General features: G+C 39.6%; 1 protein-coding gene across 2 annotated transcripts; it reads left to right on the plus strand.

The window, feature by feature from the left end:
• Positions 1-14,303: 14,303 nt before the first annotated feature.
• Positions 14,304-20,051, plus strand: ABCB29 (ABC2 homolog 12). Of its 2 annotated transcripts, XM_020381280.3 has the most exons (10): positions 14,313-15,136; positions 16,273-16,359; positions 16,442-16,549; positions 16,658-16,924; positions 16,998-17,081; positions 17,312-17,528; positions 17,745-17,830; positions 18,560-18,747; positions 18,957-19,086; positions 19,716-20,051. In XM_020381280.3, exons 1-10 carry the CDS (start codon positions 14,594-14,596, stop codon positions 19,860-19,862), a joined length of 1,857 nt encoding a protein of 618 aa, XP_020236869.2. In that variant the 5' UTR covers positions 14,313-14,593; the 3' UTR covers positions 19,863-20,051. The 2 variants fall into 2 exon arrangements, with proteins under 2 accessions (XP_020236870.2, XP_020236869.2); XM_020381281.3 differs by lacking the exons at positions 18,957-19,086; positions 19,716-20,051 and having other exon boundaries at positions 14,304-15,136; positions 18,573-18,713.
• Positions 20,052-23,033: the final 2,982 nt, after the last annotated feature.

Consider the following 23,033-nt stretch of genomic DNA (forward strand, 5'->3'; position numbering starts at 1 on the left):
TACTCGTCTTTAACTTTTTGTTTGATTGGATTGTCGGCTAATTCAATTTTAACTGCCATTAGTATTACCAACCGGAAGCTTGTTTTAATGAATTCTCAGAAGCTGTGAGTACTATGTACACCCAAGGAAATGAATAATATACCCAAGGAAGTCTCTGATAATATTTTTATTTTTTTTTACTGCAAAAGGATAATACATCAAAGAGAAAGAAACATTCAGTGGTAGACACATAAGAAACGATCAATGCGATCCCTTGGTTGTTGGTTGTGGTTGCAGTATCCAACTACTGGGGATAATGGAACTGTCCTAGTGTTTTATTCTAGTTCAAGGATAACACTCGCACCCTTTCCGCCATCTCTTTTATACCAACAACCTTGTCTCTATAATTACTATTATTTCAATCCCCCCACAAAGTCCATACAGCAGCGTACCACACAGCCAATCCTCTCAATTAATTAGTGTAGTCTTGATTAAAAACACTTCTAGCTTGTAGCAAATTTATCTTAAGGTATAAAACTGCGTTAGAATGTGAGTTAATCACCTATATACTGTCAGTGTAAAGTTTTTTTACACTGACAACCAATCATATTTTTTAATAGTGTCATGTCAGTTGTTTTTTTAATGAAATAAAAATAAAATAAAATAATTTAAAAGATTTGATTAGTTGTCAGTGTAAAAAAACTTTACACTGAGAGTGTATAAGTGATTAACTCTTATAATGTTACCAAGCCAACAACCCAAGCCATAATTTCCAAGCTCTTTAACACTCAAATAATATATGTTTTGAGTCTTCTATCCCCCGTCAAGTCTCTTGCATCTAACTCCTCTCCTCCTGGCCAAATTTTTGAAGAGTTGGTAATCTATCTTGTGCTGCCAACCTAACAAAAAAATTGCATTTTTGGAGGAGCTCCTCTAATCCACTTGGTAAAATATTATTCTTTAACCCACATCTTCTGATAGTATTTTTAATGCATAATAAAGAAAAAAAAAAATATTAGTTCAAGACTGTCCGCAATCTATCTGAGCATCAGGATTTCCCTTTCTTTTCCTCCTTAAATGAAGATAACTCAACTATATAGCCCTTTTCAAATTCCTTCGATATTTAATTTGAATGTAAAATATGTTTGAACACAGTATTTAATTCCTTCAATATCAAGACTCGGAGCCCAGTAGTAGCCATTAAGAACATCTGAAGCCTCAAACCCAAGGTCCAAACGCTTTAAGTTGGTGTGTTCTTGGTTGTTAAATTGTTGTAAATTGTGATACTTATGTATCGCCAAGTATTTTTTAGTAGTGTCAACCGTCAAGTATTCATTATGTTAAACATGTGCAGTTGTGCACTTCAAAATAGTAATTTAAGGATTTTTGGAACTGTTCCTTTGAAATTTGGCCTTTCTATTCTAATACTTCATTTTGAAATATATTTAAAATAATCAATTGAATTTAACAAGTCAGCTTTACTGAAAAAAATGATATTAGATGTTATTGTTTAAATTATTATAGATATAATAGGATGAAAATAAAAAAAAATATTTTAAAAAATATTTTTCATTCTAATTTAAACGGTATGAGATTAGAAGTGTATTGTGGCTTAATTTCTTTGCTAAAGGCAATAAAATGGGCTACTTGGTCCATTGTGGCCTAGTTTGGTACAGACTATGAGTTACCTCGAGTTTGATCGAAAAGGTCTAAATTAATGTGATCTTTTTAATTGGTGTCCAAGCTTAGTGTTATGTGACTTGTAGGTTTTTTGAGTTGGCTCGCTTTTTTTTTTTCTTTTTTTTTTTATATATTTATTTTAATTTTATTATATATTTATTTATTTATTTTTTTGTTGATTTTTTTTTAAAATTTTATCTCAAACAAAATTTAAGATTTACATCGATTTTTTTAGCATATATTTATATAGTCTTAAGTTCTAAATATCATCTTTAAAATATGTAAATAAAATAATAATTTTTATTATATATATTAAGTAATAGTTGTAGATACAACATGAAATTGACAAAGAATTAGGTAGTCCAAACCCAACCTGATTAGTCTAGCCTAAATATGTTTATGAAAAGAGTTTTATCGAATTGTATTAGAAAATTTGCATTTTATTTGGTTTCATAATTTTAAACCCAACACCTATATTTTAATAGGTGGAATTAGACTAATTCGACAAGTTTGTCCTATCTCTATTCTTTACCAATTTATCTATCGCTTAAATTAAGATGGAAACTATATTTTATCTCAATGTTTAAATAATTTATTTTATTTTATATTTCTTTATTCTAAATTTTTATTCAAATTTATTATTCTTTATATATTTAAACCTAATTTTAATGATATATTCTTATATCCATGCTTGAAAAATAAAATATTGTATTTTTTTGAAAAAAAAACTTTTCATTTTTCGATTAAGTCAATTCTTGAAATTGTTAATATAATAATTAAATTGATCAAGTTTAACTAAACTTATAGTCTTTGTATGTGAGAAAATTTTTAGTAACGTATTCTTTGATACTCTCTTTGAACTACATTCTTTGTAATTGATTAAAATTTATTTGAAATTATAAAAATGTTTAGATTGAGCTTATACATTTCAATAAATGTTGGTCAATAGTAGAGTACTATATTAGAAAAAGTATGTCAGAAAGTATGTTATTAATATTATATATATATATATATATATATATATATATATATATATATATATATATATTTAGTCCATACACAAAAATAATTCAAACCAGTTCATTCACGCAAATATATTATTGCTTTAAATTTAATATCTTTATCGTTTATGAACGAGACAGTGACTTGTATAACAATAACTTGTTAAATTATAAGTTATTTTTAAATAATATTACACGTACAACAAAAATTATATAATAATTTATATAATATTACTTTTATGTCTATTTCTCTTTATCATTAATAATATTTTTGTACTATCTGTATCGTTATGCCGAGCTCGAGCTCGGCATCATAGTGCACGTTGATCTCGGACAAGCGCTAAGCTACGTCAGCTCGACATCCAAATAGGTCATAATTGATCTAAGGCCTAAGGCCCATCGAAACCCTAATCCACACAAAGGTACGTGCATTACTTATACGAGACTTATACACCCACAAACACTAACTTTAGCATCGGAGTCTCTTTTGCAGGTATCACCCCCATCTTGGAGCATCAAACGTACCAATGAAGAAGGCTCGCCGATCTTACCCATCAGATCGTCTCCTACGACTGATCTCTGGTAAGAACATTTGGCGCCTATCGTGGGGCTGATCGAGACAACTCTTATCGGCCACGCTTATGGTTTTCACTCGAAGCCATAGTAGACGAGCAACAGACGACGTCGATCACACGACAAACATGGACAACAAAGCAACATTGAGAAGGCTGATCGAGCAGGCGAACAAATGCGACAGCAACACATCGTCGATCTGCAAAACATGCGTGCCAAGCACGAAACTGACTTAGCGGCGCTGTGTACCACTAACGAAGCTGACCTAGCGGCGTTGCGCGCCGAGAATGAGCGCATTCGCGCCTAGCTTCCTCGGCAACCTTCTGATCAACCTCCTCAACCGAGTCACCAACACGAGGAAGAGAGGCACTCGGTTTCTCAACCGTCGACAGCACCTAGGGCACCGACTCCCAAGCCTGCCACACATCGGTCACACGCACCGACAAAAAGGTCGGCCCATGAAGTCAGCATTGCTCTTGCCCAGGCTCCTAGCAATCGAGCGAGCATCCGCCGTCACCCTTTTGTGGATGGCATTATGGAGACCCCCTACCTTTCGGCTGGAAACCCCTCCACATCGACCGCTACGACGACACGACGGATCTGGACGAGCACATCGACCTGTATATCACGCAGGTAAACCTTTACACTAATGATGATGCTATTTTGTGTAGGGTTTTTCTGACCTCGCTCAAGGGGGCTGCGCTCAATTGGTATACCCAGTTACCTGCTGAGTCGATTGACAACTTCGACACCTTGATAAGGCGATTCACGGCGTAGTATGCCACGAGTCGCCCTCACCACGTCACCTCCGCCACCTTGGCCAGTCTCCGACAAGGCGACGATGAGTCATTGAGGGCGTTCATGGAGTGCTTTGCCAGCATCTCGGTGAAGATTCGGAACATGAACCCCGAGGTCGCCCTGCTCGCCATGCTCATGGCGCTCAAGCCAGACCCTTTTGTGGACAGCCTGTGTCGCCGAGCTCCTGCTGACATGGACGAACTCCGTGCCTGAGCTGCAGGGTACATACAGATGGAAGAACACTCTGCCTTTCGTGACTAGGTTCGCGGAAAACCACAAGCGAAGCCTGACAATGGTCACAAAGACAAGATGAAGGATACCAATGACAGCTAGTTCAAGAAGACTGCCAGGGCAAATAAGGGGGGGAGATACGACTTCTACACTCCCCTGAATATGCCCCGAGTACACATCATGGAGGAGGCCAGTAATAGCAACCTGCTCACCCTGCCACCACAATAGTGCAGACAAATCCAAGCACTGCCGATACCACAGAAACCACGGTCACACCACTAAAGAGTGCCGCACACTCCGAGACCGTATCGAGGAACTCATCCAGGCGGGTCACCTCGGCCAATACGTCCAACGACAACAGGGTCACAGAAGGGGCTACAATGGACGAGGACGAGGCAAAGGTCGTGGTTCGGGAGCTCGCACGGACCAACCCTCTAGCTCTCACTAAAATTCCGGTGGCGCAGTGCAAGCCGAGGTAAGCCAGGAAACAGGGTCAGCTCTCTTGCGGGGAGTAATCAACACAATTGCAGGTGGCTTTGCAGGGGGAGGATCCAGCAGCTCAGCCCGAAAAAGACACCTGCGCAGTATCAACAACGTCCACTCTGCTACCTCGGCCTCGCACCAAAGCTCACCGCCGATCACCTTCACCGACGACGACTACACTAGCGTCTGCCCCAACCAGGACGACCCAATGGTCATCACCGTGGAGGTCGCCAATTGGGAGGTCCACAAGACGTTGATTGACCAAGGAAGCTCGGCTGACGTCCTATATTGGCCGACGTTCCTCAGGTTAGATATCCCTCACTCCCTTATCCAACCTCACATAGAACCACTAGTTGGATTTTCAGGAGAGCGAGTACACACTCGAGGATACGTGGACCTGTTGACAACCTTCGGAACCTCTCTTGACACAAGGAGGATTATGGTCCGATGCCTCCTCGTTGAAGCCAACATGTCCTACAACATAATTATTGGAAGGCCGACGTTGAACCAACTCGGAGCAGTGGTGTCTACCCCACATCTCACCATGAAGTTCCCAGGGAGTGATGGCAAGATCATCTCTGTCAAGGCAAACCAGAAGACAGCTCGGTAGTGCTACGCCGAAAGTCTGAAAGTCTCTTCGTCCGACGAGCGATGTCGAAGTGATCCCCCCACAGTGGCTCACATCACCCACGTGGACATCACTGACCTGGATCCGAGGTCGGACTCCCATGATGAATGGTCGAGCCCCATCGACGAGCTCGATAACCTCCAGATCGGAAAGCTCCCTGGGCAATGCATGAAAATCAGCAAGCAGCTGAACCCGGAGTTACGACAACAACTTGAAGCCAAAATCTCCAAGAACGCCGATCTCTTTGCATGGTCGAGCGCCGACATGCCAGGTATAGATGCTAACTTCATCTGTCACAGGTTGACAATTCATAAGGAAGCGAAGCCAGTCGCCCAGAGGAAGAGGAAGGTCGGTGGTGAGTGGCGGGAGGCCATCATCATTGAGACGCAAAAGCTACTGAATGTAGGCTTCATCCGTGAGGTCAGGTACACCACGTGGCTGGCGAACGTGGTCCTGGTGAAGAAGAGCTCGGGGAAGTGGCGCATGTGCGTCGACTATACCGACTTGAACAAGGCATGCCCCAAGGACTCGTACCCCTTGCCGAGCATAGACAGGCTGGTTGATGGAGCATCCGGGCACGCCCTCCTCAGTTTCCTTGACGCCTACTCCGGATACAACCAGATTATGATGTACCCACCAGACGAGGTGCATATGTCATTCATCACCGACCATGCCAACTATTGCTACCGAGTGATGCCCTTCGGTCTCAAAAACGCAGGAGCCACCTACCAGCGGCTGATGGACAAGGTTTTCCACTAGCAGATCGGACGGAACATGGAGGTCTACGTCGATGACATGGTGGTTAAAACCACCTCGACTGATGATCATGCTGTTGACCTGGCTGAGGTGTTCGGCCAAATCAGGAAGCACAACATGCGCCTCAACCCAGAAAAGTGCATCTTCGACGTCCAGGGAGGTAAGTTCCTTGGATTCATGATCACTAATAGGGGGATCGAAGCCAACCCGGAGAAATGCAAAGCTATCATCCAGATGCAAAGCCCTCAAACTGTAAAGGAAGTCCAACGTTTGGCGGGAAGGTTGGTTTCCCTGTCTCGTTTTATCCCCAGGCTGGCGAAGAAAGCGGGGCCCAACTTCACCCTGCTGCGCAAGCCGAAAATTTTGAATGGACAGACCGGTGCGAAGAGGCTTTCAAAAGCTTCAAAGCTTTCCTCACGACTCCGCCAATTCTCCAGAGGCCAGATCATCAAGCCGACCTCCTCCTCTACCTGGCCATGGTAGAAGGTGCGATCAGTGCAATTATAATACAAGAGCACTAGAAAGTGCAGACGCCAGTCTATTTCATCAGCCGAGTCCTCCAAGACGCCGAGAAACGATACCAGATGATTGAAAAGCTTGCACTGGCACTCATCACCGCAGCTTGGCGTCTCCAGCCTTACTTTCAGAGTCACCAGGTGATAGTCAAGACTGACTACCCAATCAAGCAAATCCTGAGAAAGCCAGAGCTCGCCAGGCGGATGATAGTGTGATTAGTCGAGTTGTCTGAGTTTGGCATCTAGTATGAAAGTCGCGGAGCTCTGAAAGCTCAATGCTTGGCCGACTTCGTAGCCGAACTGACGCCAACCTCGGTCTATGAACCATAGGTATGGACTTTGCATGTTGACGGGTCTTCCAACTCTAAGGGTGGTGGTGCAGGTATTATCTTGGAAGGACCGAATCAAGTCACTTTGGAGCAATCCCTCAAGTTCAGCTTCAAGGTGACCAACAACCAAGTGGAATATGAGGCGCTTCTCGCAGGACTGAGGCTGGCTCGCGACCTCAGGGCACAAAGAGTGAGTTGCAACAGCGACTCAAAACTCATAGTGGAACAGCTCAGCGGGACGTACCAGGCCAAGGATGTTCTTCTACAGCGGTATTTCCACATGACATCACACCTGATCTCGTTCTTCGACGAGTTCACTATACAACATGTACCGCGAGAGCAAAATACTAGAGCCGACCTCCTATCAAAGCTCGCCAGTACCAAATGTCCTGGATAGCATCAAACCATTATTCAAGAAACCTTGCATTCACCCAGCTTGGACGACAAGGTCGTCAACACCAGCGATAGCGAAGAGCAAGGGTGGATGACAGGTATTTGGAATTACTTGAAGGCAGGAATTTTACCCGAGGATAAAGATGAAGCTCGAAAGATGAGGGGAAGGTCGGCTAAGTTCGTAATTATTAGAGATGAACTGTTCAAGCGTGGCATCTCCACCCCTTTGCTCAAATGCTTGACTGCACCTCAAGCCACCTATGTCATCGAGGAGATCCACCGAGGTATATGTGAAATGCATTCCGGAGCGCGCTCGATGGCAGCCAGGGTACTCCGAGCTGGGTACTGCTGGCCCACCTTGAAGTCAGATTGCCAAGTCTACGTGCAAAAATGCAAAGAGTGTCAGCAGTTCAGCAACGCGCATCGACAGCCACTCGAAGCTCTCCACCAGATGATGTCCCCGTGGCCTTTCGCCCAGTGGGGAATGGACATCCTAGGACCGTTCCCCCCCACGAAAGGTCAGCTCAAGTTTCTCTTGGTAGCAATCGACTACTTCACCAAGTGGATCGAAGCATGCCTACTCGCCAAGATCACCACTGAGAATATACGAAAGTTCACCTGGAAGAACATCATATGCAGGTTCGGAATTCCGCATTCCCTTGTCACCGATAACGGCCGACAATTCATCGCGCAAGGCTTCGAAGACTTCCTTCGGGAACTTGGAATTAAGCACATCCCGACCTCGGTGGAACACCCACAAACTAATGGCCAAGCCGAAGCCGCAAACAAAGTGGTACTCCGAGAGCTCAAGAAGCGGCTAGGGAACGCCAAGGGACAATGGGCTGACGAACTTCCCAGCATCCTCTGTGCGTACCATTGCACCCCCCAGTCAACCACGCAGGAAACACCTTACAGGCTGACTTATGGAGCTAACACCATGATCCCAGTCGAAGTCGGGGAGACATCTCACCGACTTCAGGTCTTCAACAGCGAGCAAACCGCTCAAGAAATAGCAGCTGACCTTGACTTGATTGACGAGCTCAGAGACGAAGCTCGAATTCATGAAGAAGCTTGTAAACTCTGAGCTTCCAGAAGATATAATACGAGAGTGCGACCTCGCTCTTTCCGAGTTAGTGACTTAGTGTGGCGACTGTTGGGCGACGCACGAAGATACACGTCAGAAGGAAAGCTTGCACCCAACTGGGGTGACCCATTTCGAGTTGTAGAAGACTTAGAAAATGGGGCATACAGGCTAGAAGAACTCAGCGGCAAAGCTATCCTGCGGACTTGGAATGCCACGCATCTCAAATTTTATTTCAGCTAAATTTGTACGAATGAGCTATGCACTCTTTTCCCGCCTCAGTCTTTTGTCCCAAAAAACAGAAAAATGGGTTTTGGCTGAGAGGGTTTTTAACAAGGCACACATAAAATCAATAAAATAACTCATTCTTTTCCATTCATATTCTTTTAATTCTGCATCTTTTTACCATAAGATGCTTTATACTAAACCGAGGTCGAGTTCGAACCTTGGTACGATTTATTTTACTTTACACCGAGGTCGAATTCGAACCTTGGTACAATTCATTTCACTCTAAATCGAGGTCGAGTTCGAACCTTGGTACGATTTATTTTACTTTACATCGAGGTCGAATTCGAACCATGGTACAATTCATTTCACTCTAAACCGAGGTCGAGTTCGAACCTTGGTACAATTTATTTTACTTTACACCGAGGTCGAATTCAAACCTTGGTACAATTCATCTCACTCTAAGCCGAGGTCGAGTTCGAACCTTATTACGTATTATCTTACTTTCCGTCGAGGCCGAATCCAAACCTTAAAAAGGAAGCCCGACCCGAGGTTGAGTACAAATCTCGGCACACATTATTCTATCTTACACAGAGGTCAAGTTCGAATATCGACCCAAATCGTTCCATCGGTCTAAATCGTTCTATCTCACCAAGGTCGAGTTCGAACCTTAATACGAATTATTTGCACCAGGCCAAGTTTGAGCCCCAAAAAACACAAGTGCAAAATACACAAGTTCAAAAACAACCGTCGAAAGCACGAGGACAAAATCTCAGAAAATGATATATACACGAAAATCTTAAGCAAAACAAAATAAACTAAGTTATTACAAAACTGGCCTAAGCAGAGGCATTTTCGCTTGAGCTGTTCTGGAGGTCGTCCTCCTTCACCAGCTTCCCGAAGCGCACCTCTTTCTCCACATGCATGGAAGAGAGGTCGACCCCCGGCGCGAGTAGCCTCGCCTGGCGAGCTGCCTTGAGGAATCCCTTCTTGTGCTCGAACAGGAGAGCCCCGCTCAATTTCGATGAGCTTCGTCTCCAGTTCCGCCCTTGTCGTAGCCATCTTCGCAAGGTCCACCTTCAGAGCGATGACCTCCTCTTCCTTCCCACCAAGAAGCACCTCGTCACACAGACGCTTCTCGCTCGCCGTCACCAAGTTAGCCTTCAAGGAAGTCACCTCGTCTTTTAAGGCACGCACCCGGCCTCGGGAAGAATTGGCGAGCTCCTGTAGCTCACTCACTTGGGCAGCGTGAGTCTCATTGGACCTCAGAGCAATCTCTAAGGACTTTTGAACTCTCTCCAGCTCCCTCCTGGTGGCTTGAAGCTCGGCCTCATTCTATAGCTTAGCATCCCCGAGAGCACTTGCCAAGGCCCGATTCTCCTCCTTCAAGGCCTTGTTCTCTTCCCTCAAAGGCTGGACTCGGCCCTTCAGCTTCGCTAGGTCCTCCTGCTGCTTGGACCACTTGTGCTTCCAGTGATCCACGATGGCCATGGTCCTCTGCAGGAAGACCTCAGCAGAATCAAGGCCTTCCACTGGCCCAGCCGTCTCGATCATGGCTTGATCAGCCGAACTCAGCGACTCCTTGGAGTAGAACTTCTCCGAGGTCACCCCCGCGCTCCACAAAGAATCTATGTCCTCTGAAGCACTCACATGATCCAGTTGCACCCGAGAACGATCCTTCCCGAAGCGATGGGCAAGGTATTGGCTTTTGGGGGGCCCCTTCGACGAGCCAGACGGCGGCGCCGAGGTTGCGGGAGTAGGTGTCGGGACCTCGGAGCTCGACCCCTTTCCGCGGGCCTCAGCAGAGACAGAGGCAGGCGCCTCTTGCTCAACCACGGGGGCACCCGCCCCTGGTACCTCCGAGCTCGGAGCCACCGGGACCTCGACAACATGCCTCACCTACAAAAAATACAAATTTCCCCCTAAGTCAGTAAGTAAGAAAAGAGCAATATAAAAAACAAAAACCGCAAAGAAAGGCACCAACCTCGGTGGCCTGGGCAACCTGCTCGGCGGCCTGGGCGATCTCCTCGACAGCCACCTGAGGAGCTCCCTCGGGTGGAGAACCCCTAGTCAGGTCGACCATATCAGCATCGGCAGCCTTGGAGGTCACCTCCTGAGCATCTCGAGGGGCAAAGGTCCCCCGATCTCTTTTTCTCCCCTCTTTCTTTTTCTTCGTGTCTCCAGGGGGCCACCTCCTCCTCTTGAGGCTCAGGGACCTCAATTTCGGCGACGTTGTGATGGAACTTGGAGAAGAAAATTGATTCTTCAAGTTTTCCATGCAAGGACTGAAGAACTCTTGAGGTAGAACTCCTTGAGGTGGTAGAATCACCTTGGAGGATTCTCCAATGGTGGAGAAGTAATGGAATAGGTTCGGTTACTTCCTAGCTTATGAAAGAAGCTTGAGGAACCAAGACAAAGTTTGAAGAAACTTTGATAGAAACCTTAAAGAGAGAGTTCTCTTCGATTTTAGGAGGGACTTTTGAAGAGAAATCTGAAGTTTTATTTCTCAAATGCTCAAAAGTGAATACAAAAGTAGAAATTACAAATATATAGGGAGAGGTAGCTTGTAGTGTAAGCTAACCTTAACCATGGTTCACTAGGAACCATGGTAAGGTGTAGCTAACCATCCATGGTTTCTAAAACTTGTAGGAGAAGCTAACCTTGACCATGGTTCACTTAAGAACCATGGTAAGGTCAGCCTAACCTACCAAGGTTTAGAGACTTGGAAGGCAAGCTTCAAAGCTTGTAGGAGAAGCTAGCAAATTTCGGCCAAGAACACAAGTGAAGGCTAGGCGGCCAAGGCTCCAAAATGCTCCATGATTTATTTTGAAATTATTTGATTTGGTTTAGTTAGGTTCATCATATGATGATGAGACCTAGCTAAATCAAATCTATGAAAAATTAGGAGCAAAATGAGTCTAATATGCAAAATTTTTCCTAGGCCCAATTCTGACCCAATTACTAGTCACACCCTCAAGCATTGCTAAATGCCACCCCTTTTTTCCTACTGAAAAAATATAAAATGAATGTATCAACAAAGGAGGTTAAATGGAGTTAAACTCTCCAAGTAACCCACCCTAAAAACAATATACAAACACTAATAAAAGCAAGTAAAGTGCCTCACAAATACAAAGGCAAAAATAAGCCTATACAAAGAAACTACTATATGTACAAACATATGAAAAAGGTCTTTAAGTTCATCCCATTCCTCTTGGTTCTTTTAAGATATCACCTCTTGGATTCCTTGGCCTTGGCCTGGGTCTATCACGTTGTAGCGCGATTTCAACTCGCGCCACTTGCTTCTGCCCATGATGCCTGCAAATACAAAAAATCAGAGACGTCAGTAGAAGAAAAAATTTGGCGAACCCTAGCAACTAAAAAGGACAAGATACTCACTCTCTAGACCCCTCTCCTTATACGCCGAGTTGGCAAGCGACAGGACAAGCTTGTAATCCAACGGACGAGGGAGTACTTCAAGGTTTGCAATGGCAGCAGTATCTGAGGTTGACAATTGCAAGTTCGCCGCCCAATGAAACCGAGCCGGGGCCGGCCGCTAGTAAAAGGGAAACTTCGGCAGGTCGTCGAAGTGGAATACCTCATCTTTTAACGGGTCGACACCCTGGAGCGTGACCCAGAAGAATTCTTGTTTGAAGTTCTTGTACGACTGGGAGTACAGAGAAAACAATCCCCCAGCCTTACTACCACTCAGGGACGCCCAACCATAAGGAGGGACGCCCAGTTTTAACTGGTAAAAATGAAGGAAAATAGGAAGAGATAACCCTATCCCTAGGGCCGAACACAGGACTTGAAAAGCCCTAAAAAAACCCCAGCTATTGGGGTGCAACTGGCAAGGAGCCGAGTTGACGAAATTCAAAAAATCACACTCAAATTGAGTGAAGGGAAGACAGACGCCTAAATCCCTAAAGAGACATTAGTAAACGTAAAAGTGGGGAGGGTCAGAAGAACTCCCCATGTACACACGCTCACCGGCTTGGCAAGGCTCAAGCCGGATAAGTTTGGAGATGGAAGGGTCACAGATCCTATGCGATTTCCGAATCGCATTGATCTCCATGAATGACCTAAGAACGCTTTGAAACTCCCCGACATCACTCTTGACCCACTCAAAGCCAGGGATGCCAGAAGAGGGTTCCTTTGGTTGGTTCCCCCCTTCTTCTTCTCGACAGCGGCCATCTCGGCGACCGCCACCTTGCCGCGTGCCTTGCCTTTACCTTTGGCCGGCGCGGAAGATGCGACACCACTTTCTCCAGCCATCAAGAAAGCAAAAAGACTCGAAGAGGGAAATATTGGAGAAGAAAGAGAGAACAGGGAAATCGAAGTACCTGGTACCCCTTTGACAAATGAAAGAGCAATAAGGAAGGAGGAGAACCCAGTTGCCGGAAACGGCGACGAAAACAGAGAAGATGAAGATGGGAAATGAACATAAGCGAGGAAAGCAGTGTGCGCAAGAAGCCACAGAAAAAGAGTAAAGTGAAAAGGGAAGAGGCGCGAGAGAGAGAAAAGGGCTTCCCGAAATTCAAACGGCCACGACACGTGTCGAAGAGAGAGAGCACCTGACGACACATTTAATGAAGCTCATTATGATGAGGCAAAACCATCATTGCATAACCGTCACCCCCATCAACACGCCGCCCATGCGTTTCGGAACACGAAGTGACAGTTATGACACATGGCATTGTGACAGACAGGCGTACGCGAAAGGTCACTGCCCCCTGTCGAGCTCGGTCTCAACTCCTCGACCCGCGGTCTTCGGAGCTCGGGGGGCTAGTGTACTATCCGTACCGCTATGCCGAGCTCGAGCTCGACATCATAACGCGAGTTAACCTCGGACACGTGCTAAGCTACGTCAGCTCGACATCCAAATAGGTCATAACTGATCTAAGGCCCAAGGCCCATCAAAACCCTAATCCACACAAAGGTACGTGCATTACTTATACGAGACTTATACACCCACAAACACTAACTTTAGCATCGGAGTCGCTTTTGCAGGTACCACCCCCATCTTGGAACATCAAACGTACCAGTGAAGGAGGCTCGCGATCTTACCCAGCAGATCGTCCCCTACGACCGATCTCCGGTAAGAACAATCTCTATTCATAAATTCTAAACCCTTTATGTTGTACAAGTGATAGAAGATACAAACACAAAAATAATGTAGTAGAAGTTATATAATTTTTTTTTGTCAATGTAACATTAATCTTTATTTTTTTAAGTTAATTTACGTATGCTATTAGTGTATAATATTATTAGAGTATGTGTAACAGTATAATTATGTGAAGTTGCATAATGTTTTTAGTAGGTTCTTGTACAATGTTACATGAGATTTATGGATTATAATATATATTTTTTCCAATGATGCAATATTTAAGAACATAAAATGAGTTTTGTGTTTGCTTCACAATTTGTTAAGTAGTATTGTTGATATAAGTAACTGTTGCATAGATGGAACTGTCACATCAATGGCTCTAATAGTGAAACAAGGGCAGATGTAAACCGAGGTAACTCATGAATCATGATAGCTACTCTCTACATGTAATGACAAATCTCTTATGGTAGGAAATCAATATATCATTTATTGTTCTAATAATGTTCCACTCCACGACCATCACCGAAGGAGAGGAGAAAGACCTACCTTACTTCCACAATCTAAACACGACTCCTCCTTTTGGTTTGTATAGATAATCCTTTTCCAAAACAATTATCTTCAAAATTGGTTTTAATCCTATAGTCTTTCCATTTTTTTTTGGCACTTTGATTAAACTATCGCACCAATCCAATCGAGAAAAAAAAAATCCTTGTTATATTTAATTAAACAGTTTCCAATTTCCATAAACCCAAGGCTAAACCAATTTCAATGCTAGAATTGGCGATCATTTGGAATTGGAAGGGGAAAGAGAATCCCAATGCCAATGCCAATGCCAATGCCAATTTCAATGTCACTAACACTATCATCGATTCAACCAAAGCCTCACTCACTCTCTTTCCTCAACTTATCCCTAAACCGCCACAACCACATCCCGCCAAAACCCGCGTCCCTCCGAATCCACAGCGCCGCCAAAGCCCAAACCCTCCAATTCCTGAAACCCTACATCGCGGCCCAACACAGGCCCATCCTCTGCGGCTGGCTCTGCAGCGCCGTCTCCGTCTACTCCCTCTCCGCCCTCCTCAACAGATTCTCCACAATCGCCGCCCTCAGCGCCGTCGACGCCGCCCCCCTCGCCGTGCTCCTCGCCGCGCGCCTCGTCGCCAACTACGCGCAGCACGCGCTCCTCTGGGAAGCCTCGTTGAAGGCTGTGTACGAGCTCCGCGTGGACGTGTTCGACCGCGTTCTCCACAGAGAGGTGGCGTACTTCGAAGGGAACGGCGGCGTGTCCGCCGGAGACATTGCGTACCGAATCACCGCCGAAGCTTCCGACCTCGCCGTTACCTTGTACACTCTTCTCAACGTCGGTGCCACTCTCTGACACACTTTCTATAATTAGAATATTTCATTTTAGTTTTTATATATATTATTTTTATTTTTTTAATGTTTATAATTTCATAAATTTTTACTTTTTAATTTACTATAAAATTGGCCACAATATCTAAAAGGAACAAAACTAATTATACTTTTAATTTTTACTTATACTGTAAACATCTTTTGCTTTTTATTTTTATTTTTTTATTTTCTAGTAATAATTACTAAATCATTGTACATGAAAATCAGTATTTTATGCTTATTGTCCACATTTTGACAAAGTGAACTTATTATAGAAATAATTTAACTTTAATTCCGCGAAATACTTCTTAGACTCCCATTCAAAGAATTTATTATATTGCCAGGGCCACGTTATCCAATTTATTTATCAATATGATATAGCAGTAAAATATTTTTTTTAAAAAATGTTTTATAATGAGTGTGTATATAAGCTTAACTCACATAAAAATAGGATAATGTTGGATTTAGTCTGAAAAATTGTTTTTTTTTTAATTTAAAGAAAATAAACAATATATGTATCAGTAATATAATTTTTTTTATACATCCAGTCACAGACTCTCAGTTTAAAATGTACCATAAACTTGTTGATTTTTATAATATATTTAAAAATAATTTAATTTATAATGTACGATAAGTTTGTTAATTTTTTTAATAAATGTTTTAAAATAGTACAGTGATAACTTTTTTTTATATCCGTCTCTTGCCGGAAATTTTCAGTCCGGAGAGGATCCAAACCCACTGACAATACAGTTTGTTAGGCTCTATATGTTACACTACATCAGATAGGATTTACACAATTTGCTATGAAAAAAACACGTTATAATATAAGATGTTTTTCAAAGCCAAAATTTTCTCATTCCAGCGGGATGGAATTTTGGTAAGTTTAAAGACAGTTAATTAAAAATGCTGTTTCATTGTGAGGTTTTGGAATTTTTGTTCATCTTGTAACATGGCCCAGTTGGTACTGTACTTTGCATGATCCTAGTTTTGATGAGTTCGTTTTATCTCATGGCTTTGCTTGTCATTTTGAGAACATTGCACGGCAATTGCATTTATGTAATTATTAATATCTGATGATTAGCTTTTGTTTTTTGTTTCTGACAGACCATAGTACCCAGTACTCTGCAGTTGTCGGCAATGATGATGCAGATGTTAGTTATAAGTCCTGCCCTTTCTTTGATTTCAGCCATGGTTAGTCACGGTCAGGTCCTTATGCTTATTTCATGCTGGTTTAGGGTAATTTGATTTTGAGTCTTGTGTCTGCAAATTGCAGATTATTCCTTGCATGCTGCTAGTTGTTACCTTTCTTGGTCAAGAACTTCGCAAGATATCCAAAGAGGCACATGTTAGCATTGCTGATCTCTCAGCTTATCTAAATGAGGTAACTTGAACTTTCACCAGAAATAATCTTAAAGGGCATGCATTGTTTTGAACACTATGCTCTTCTACCTTGTGTATCAATTTTGTTGTTTTTTCCTTCTTAATTAAGGTGCTTCCTGCAATTCTCTTTGTGAAAGCAAACAATGCAGAGTCGTGTGAGAATACCAGGTTTACGAGACTGGCTCTGATGGACTATTCTGCGAAGCTGAAGAAGAAAAAGATGAAAGCATTGATTCCTCAGATAATACAAGCAATTTATTTTGTAGTTCTTGCCATACTTGGTGCTGGTTCGCTGGTGATTTCAAGAGGTTCATTTGATCGCTATAGCTTGGTTTCATTTCTGACATCATTACTTTTCTTGATTCAGCCAATTCAGGTATTGTTATCATGTTCAGTTTCTGAGAAACTGTATTTGGTTATCATAAATCTGAAAATAAAGAATCACGCAGGACGTAGGAAAAGCTTACAATGAATGGAGGCAGGGAGAACCAGCTGCTGAACGTTTGCTTGCCATGACTAGGTTCAAAAATAAGGTAAATGTGATATGAACACTAATTTAATATTGTTCTGTTTTTAATTTTTGTGTTTTCTTTTAAATTTGAGCGAGCATTTTGTTTGAAAATGACAAAACTCTGATAACAAAAAAAAAAAAAAATACAAAATGGTTGTTGGCTGCAGTTTCACTGTTCTGTTTTTAAAAATTCCGTTAAGGTAATATGTTGCACTTCAATAATAGATCATTTTTTTTCTCCCCAATTAACAGGTGGTTGAGAAACCAGATGCTGTTGATTTGGACCATGTTACAGGGGACCTGAAATTTTGTGATGTCTCCTTTGGGTATAATAATGACTTGCCTCTTGTTTTAAACGGATTGAATCTTCACATTAGAACTGGTGAGATAGTTGCTATTGTGGGTCCTTCTGGTGGAGGGAAAACAACACTTGTAAAACTGTTGCTTCGGCTTTATGATCCTATATCTGGTGAGTCATTTAAAATAAATCTCAGCATGGTGATAGTGATTTATCAAATGTCTTTAGTATTGTTTTTTTTAGTAATTATGTTATTAGTGCGAAGTATGTTTCGACTTCATCAATAACTAATTTCCACTGAAGAACTCACCACCTTTAGTCGAAATGTCTTTAATACACCAGAGTTTATTTTGCACTCATTTTTCATCTATCTTTTGACACCTGCAGGCTGTATACTTATTGATAACGATAACATCCACAACATTCGGTTGGCAAGTTTGAGAAGACATGTTAGTGTTGTTTCTCAAGATATAGTAAGTGATTCATGCCTTTGTATTGTAGCAGGATTCGGACTTCAGTTCATGATGCTTATAAGTATTTAAAATGTACTTGTTTTGCCAGCTCGAATGATTTGTTCTATTTTTTACAAGCATTTAGGGTTTTTTTTGCCACTTTCAAAACTGGTTTAATATAAATAAACTAGTCATATAAATTCAGGTTATTTTGTAACTAGTTTGACCCAAACTTTGGCAGAAACGTATTTAAAATTTAAACCAGATCTTGCCAAAAAACTTAGCTTGCTAATAGACCATTGGTTTACACTTTACAGCCATGTCTGACCCAATAACTACCCTAAGCCCTTTAGATCTAACAGAAGAGTCAAAGAGAATGAAAAAAGATTAGAGACAATAGGAAAAGTTGTAAACTGATAACCAACTTTAAAATGATTTTTAGAACTATTTTTTATCTCAAAATTGGTTCCTCTAAGATCAAGTTTAAAAAAATATAGGTAGTTAAGAACCACCATGTTAAAAAACTGGTCTATTGCATGTAAATCTCGTTTTTAGAAGTTACCAGAGCCTTTTATCTTGTCTTTTTTCCTTCCCCAACATCAATTGTTGATTTTTCGGGTATATGTTAATTCAGCTATTTTTTTCATTCTTGATTGCTAGCATGAATGGTTTATATTTACTGGTGTCTTTGTTATCTTTTGTACATGCAAATTCCTCATGGTTCAACTATAATACTGATGTATACTCTAGACACTTTTTTCAGGTACAGTAGCTGAAAACATTGGCTATAGGGATCTAACAACAAAAATTGACATGGAGAGGGTAAAGCATGCAGCTCAAACTGCTAATGCAGATGAGTTCATTAAAAAGCTTCCAGAAGGATACAAAACCAATATTGGACCAAGGGGCTCAACTTTAAGTGGAGGCCAGAGGCAAAGGTAAAATTTCAAATTCAAACTTCATTCTGTTCTCCTATAAGCTTTGAATGAACAGCTAATTCTGTTTTGTATTGGAGGGAGCATTTGGAAGGTATAGTTAATCTGAAGTCCAAATTTGATGCTTTGGATATTTATAAGACATTAAGACTTTATCACTGATTTATGGTTTCTTTTATTGAGCTGTTACTTCCTTTCTAAAAAATTTACAGGCTGGCTATTGCAAGGGCTTTGTATCAAGATTCTTCTATATTAATTCTGGATGAGGCAACTTCCTCCTTGGATAGTAAATCTGAGTTATTAGTGAGACAAGCTGTAGAGCGTTTGATGCAAAATCGTACAGTAAGCCAACTAGCTTTTTCTGCTATTGACCCAATGACATGTTACTTTTTCTTTCCTTTATAATTATTTGGCGTGCATGTATCTTATTTCTTCCATACGTTTAGGTCCGGGTTTAAATAACAGGACCTTTATGGGTCTGTTTGAGTAAACTTTCTTAAAAGTACTTCTAGTTCTAAGTAAGTAAAATTGAAAGAAAAAATAAAATAAGTTTCTCCATAAGCTAAAATAAGCTTATGCATAAGTTATTTTGTAGAAGTTCTCTCTTATTCATTTTTTTCAAAATCTTATATTTAGTTCATGCTAAGTTCCTTAAAAAAAAAAAAAAAGCATATAGAGAAACTTATTTTGAATTTTCATCTAGAAGTGCTTCTGTAGAAGCTTATTCAAGCAGATCTTATCTCTAGATTGAACTTTTGGCTTTGAGAGCCATTTTTTGTTTTGTTATTTGTGCTTCTCATTTTGTTACTTGTAGTTTTGAGTATGTTTGTCATTGGATATGCTTCCCTTAGATCTCAACTAATTTAGATAGTTTTCTTTGGATTTATTGGTTAATCTTTTGCATTGTGTTGGTAATTTACATACCTTTTTCTTCCCTCTGAAGTATTCAAACATTCTTCCTACGTCCATAGGTGCTTGTGATTTCCCATCGCTTGGAGACAGTTATGATGGCAAAACGAGTATTTGTTTTGGATAATGGGAAGCTAAAAGAGCTGCCTCGATCAACTATGTTGGACAGTCAAAAGGACTCATTGCTATCATCTGGGCTTGTTATTTGAATATTTCCAGCAATCACTATTCACTGGGGCGATATATGTATAGTTTCACATAAATGGATTCAATTATCATATTTATGGTAGTCTTGATATTATTCATTTGTGTATAGCGTGCATTCATTCTTTTGTAATATATTTCTTTATTTTCATTGGAGGGTCTTAGTATTTTAATTTATGCTCCCTTCTGCTTTCCATGTGCTTATGTTCTTATTTTCAATTTTTAATAGTATTTAGTCTGGGTAATGTAAAGACATATTTATAATAAACATATTATATTTAGAATTTGTACAAATAGATATTTTTAAACATATAAATTATATTTTAGATTTGTGATAAATAATTTATATTGTAAAAAAAGTTATTTTTATTTACTGATTATTTATTTTAAAAATATTAATATTTAATTTATAAATAATTAAGATCAATTAAAATTGAATTAGATAAAAAAAATTCTTACAAATCCTCCCATAATAGAAGTCTCTAAAAATATTATTTTATATATATTCGTGTTTAATATATAAGGGGTTGATTTTTAAATTTTCATGAGAGAAGTGAAGATATTATTTTATATCGAAGTTTATGCACTAATACTAACAAAAATAATAAATGTCAATCAAAGAGAGAGGAAAAACACATATTTTCATAATATTTAATAGGAACAGAAAAAAAATTTAATGTTATTTAGAAACTATAATATGCCTTACAAAATAGATCAAATTTTTTTTCTAAACTATGTCTTATAAAAAGGATCATAGAGAGTACTTGTTAAGGTAAAGTTAATTACCATCCAACATTTTAGTACCTTTATGTCATTGAAACATATGTTGATAATTGTATATAATTATTTTTTTTTGCTCTTAATTACTTATGGGGCAAAAAATAATTATATTTACACATGTAGTTAATCTCGGATAATAATAATTTTTATATTATTAACTACTTGTGAGGTAAAGTTGGTCATTATTAAATAATTTAATCAACTTATGATACCATTGACCACATCAATAATTATATATAATTACATTCATTTATTCTTAATCACTTACAAAATAAATTATTCATATTTATATATGATAAACTATGTGTACCAAGTGGATAATGAGCGAAAAAATCCAATGGTACGTTTATTGGGATTATTTTTGGTTTCAAAGTCATCCCTTTTTACTTTTGTGCAAATGCAAGGTGATATATATATATATATATATATATATATATATATATATATATATTGATGCGAATATATCTTTTATTCAACATTAGAAAATGAGTTTGAAAACTTGGTAAAGTGATATGTTAATGTCACAAAATTTACTAATTTAATACTACATTACTCATATGCCTAACATATAATCATTGGTGACCATAACAATTGATAATTGAAAAGAAAAAAATTTTGAAATCTAGAGAAGAATAAGAAATAGAAAAAAAAATATAAAAACTTTTATAACTTGAATTCAAATGTCAATCGTCACTGTACATTGTAAAAAAAAAAACATTTGTGATATATTGGGGTGTTGAGGACTTATTTGAGAGCTCAAAACTAGAATAATGATAAAACCTAATTCATATAAAAAGAATGGAACCTAAAAGAAAATGTAACACGAATAATCTCTTTAAATCTTTTATATCGCATGAGGAAGGTGAAATCATTTCTCTCTTAATTTGTTGGTTATAGCAAAGGCAACTCCTGCCAACGCCACAACTATGCCTGAAATTATAATGGCTGGTTTTATTGTTTGCAATGTGTCCTTATTTTCTCTTACATTTTTCTTTTGTTTGGTCTCATCTTGTTCCTTTAACCAATGAAGCAAATATATACATAACACCAATCAATACATGATATATATATATATATATATGTGTGTGTGTGTGTGTGTGTGTGTGTGTGTGTGTGTGTGTGTCTGTGTGTGTCTGTGTGTGTGTGTGTGTGTCTGTGTGTCTGTGTGTGTCTGTGTATGTCTGTGTCTGTGTGTGTCTGTGTGTGTCTGTGTCTGTGTGTGTCTGTGTCTGTGTGTCTCATAACTAAATAAAAAAATGAAAAGAAAAGAAAGGGTATTCCAATAGTATGTTCATCATACATGATTCCTTGTATATGAAAATGAATGTACCTTTATTTTCTTGGAGGCTGCCACCTTAGAAGATGTGGGATCAACTTGAACATGTGTATTTGTCCCAAGATTTAGTACTTCAGCAACATCTACAGGTGGGAATGTAAGATTTGAATTCTGAGGTAGGCTTACCATTTTCTTTTAGCTAGCTTTCAAACAATGCTCGTTATAGAATAAATGTAGGGAGGAAAAAGAAGAGAACAAAATAACTCCTAACATTACCAAGGATTCATTGAACTAATGTCAAATAGTTGTTCATTACAAATTGACACATGTGAGTGTTGCAAATTTTGAGGTTGTAATAGCTTTTGGTCTCAACGATGTTGCCTTTTTGTTCTTAAACTTCTCGATATACTTTCTTAGACTTGGCTAAACTTTCAATAACAAGAAAATAAATATATTTTTCTCCCCTAAGAAAACAATGAAGAAAGAAAAGCAACATATTTAAGAAGGCAAAAGAAAAACTCACTATTATAATAATAATAATGATGATGATGATAATAATAATAATAATAATAAAAATAAAAGACTCACTTTGTTTCCACTTCTTTCTTGTAATAAAATAGAATAAATGATTATTTTTTTGGTAAATGGAAAAAAATAGACAAAATCACTAACATTGACCAAAATAGTGACTATAGCATCAACAACATAGGAAAGATTTAATCCTTTAGGAGAAATTATTAAAAAATTGAAAATGGTTGTTGTGTCTTATATAAGTCATTGTTTGAGCAAGACTTTGCAATATCTGTTTTGAATGAAATTAATTTTGTGTATGATTTTATATTTGATCGAGTTAAAGAAATTTATATAGTTTTTGCAATGAATTAAAATTTTTATATTGAAGTTTACAACCAAATTGATTTTAAAATAAAACACCCAAAATATTAATCATTTCACTTCAAAACTAATCATAATTTGATCCTATGCTATCATTTTTCTTTTGATGCGGTCATAGGTATAAATATGAGTATTATGTGACGTAACCCAAAATTAAACATCATGTATTTTGGTTGAGTTTAACATATATTTTGCATAACTATTTATAGTCCACTTAGCTTTAGAC

Source organism: Cajanus cajan, chromosome 7, assembly GCF_000230855.2.
Source record: "Cajanus cajan strain Asha chromosome 7, NIPB_CcT2T_4, whole genome shotgun sequence".
Classification (NCBI taxonomy): Eukaryota; Viridiplantae; Streptophyta; class Magnoliopsida; order Fabales; family Fabaceae; genus Cajanus; species Cajanus cajan.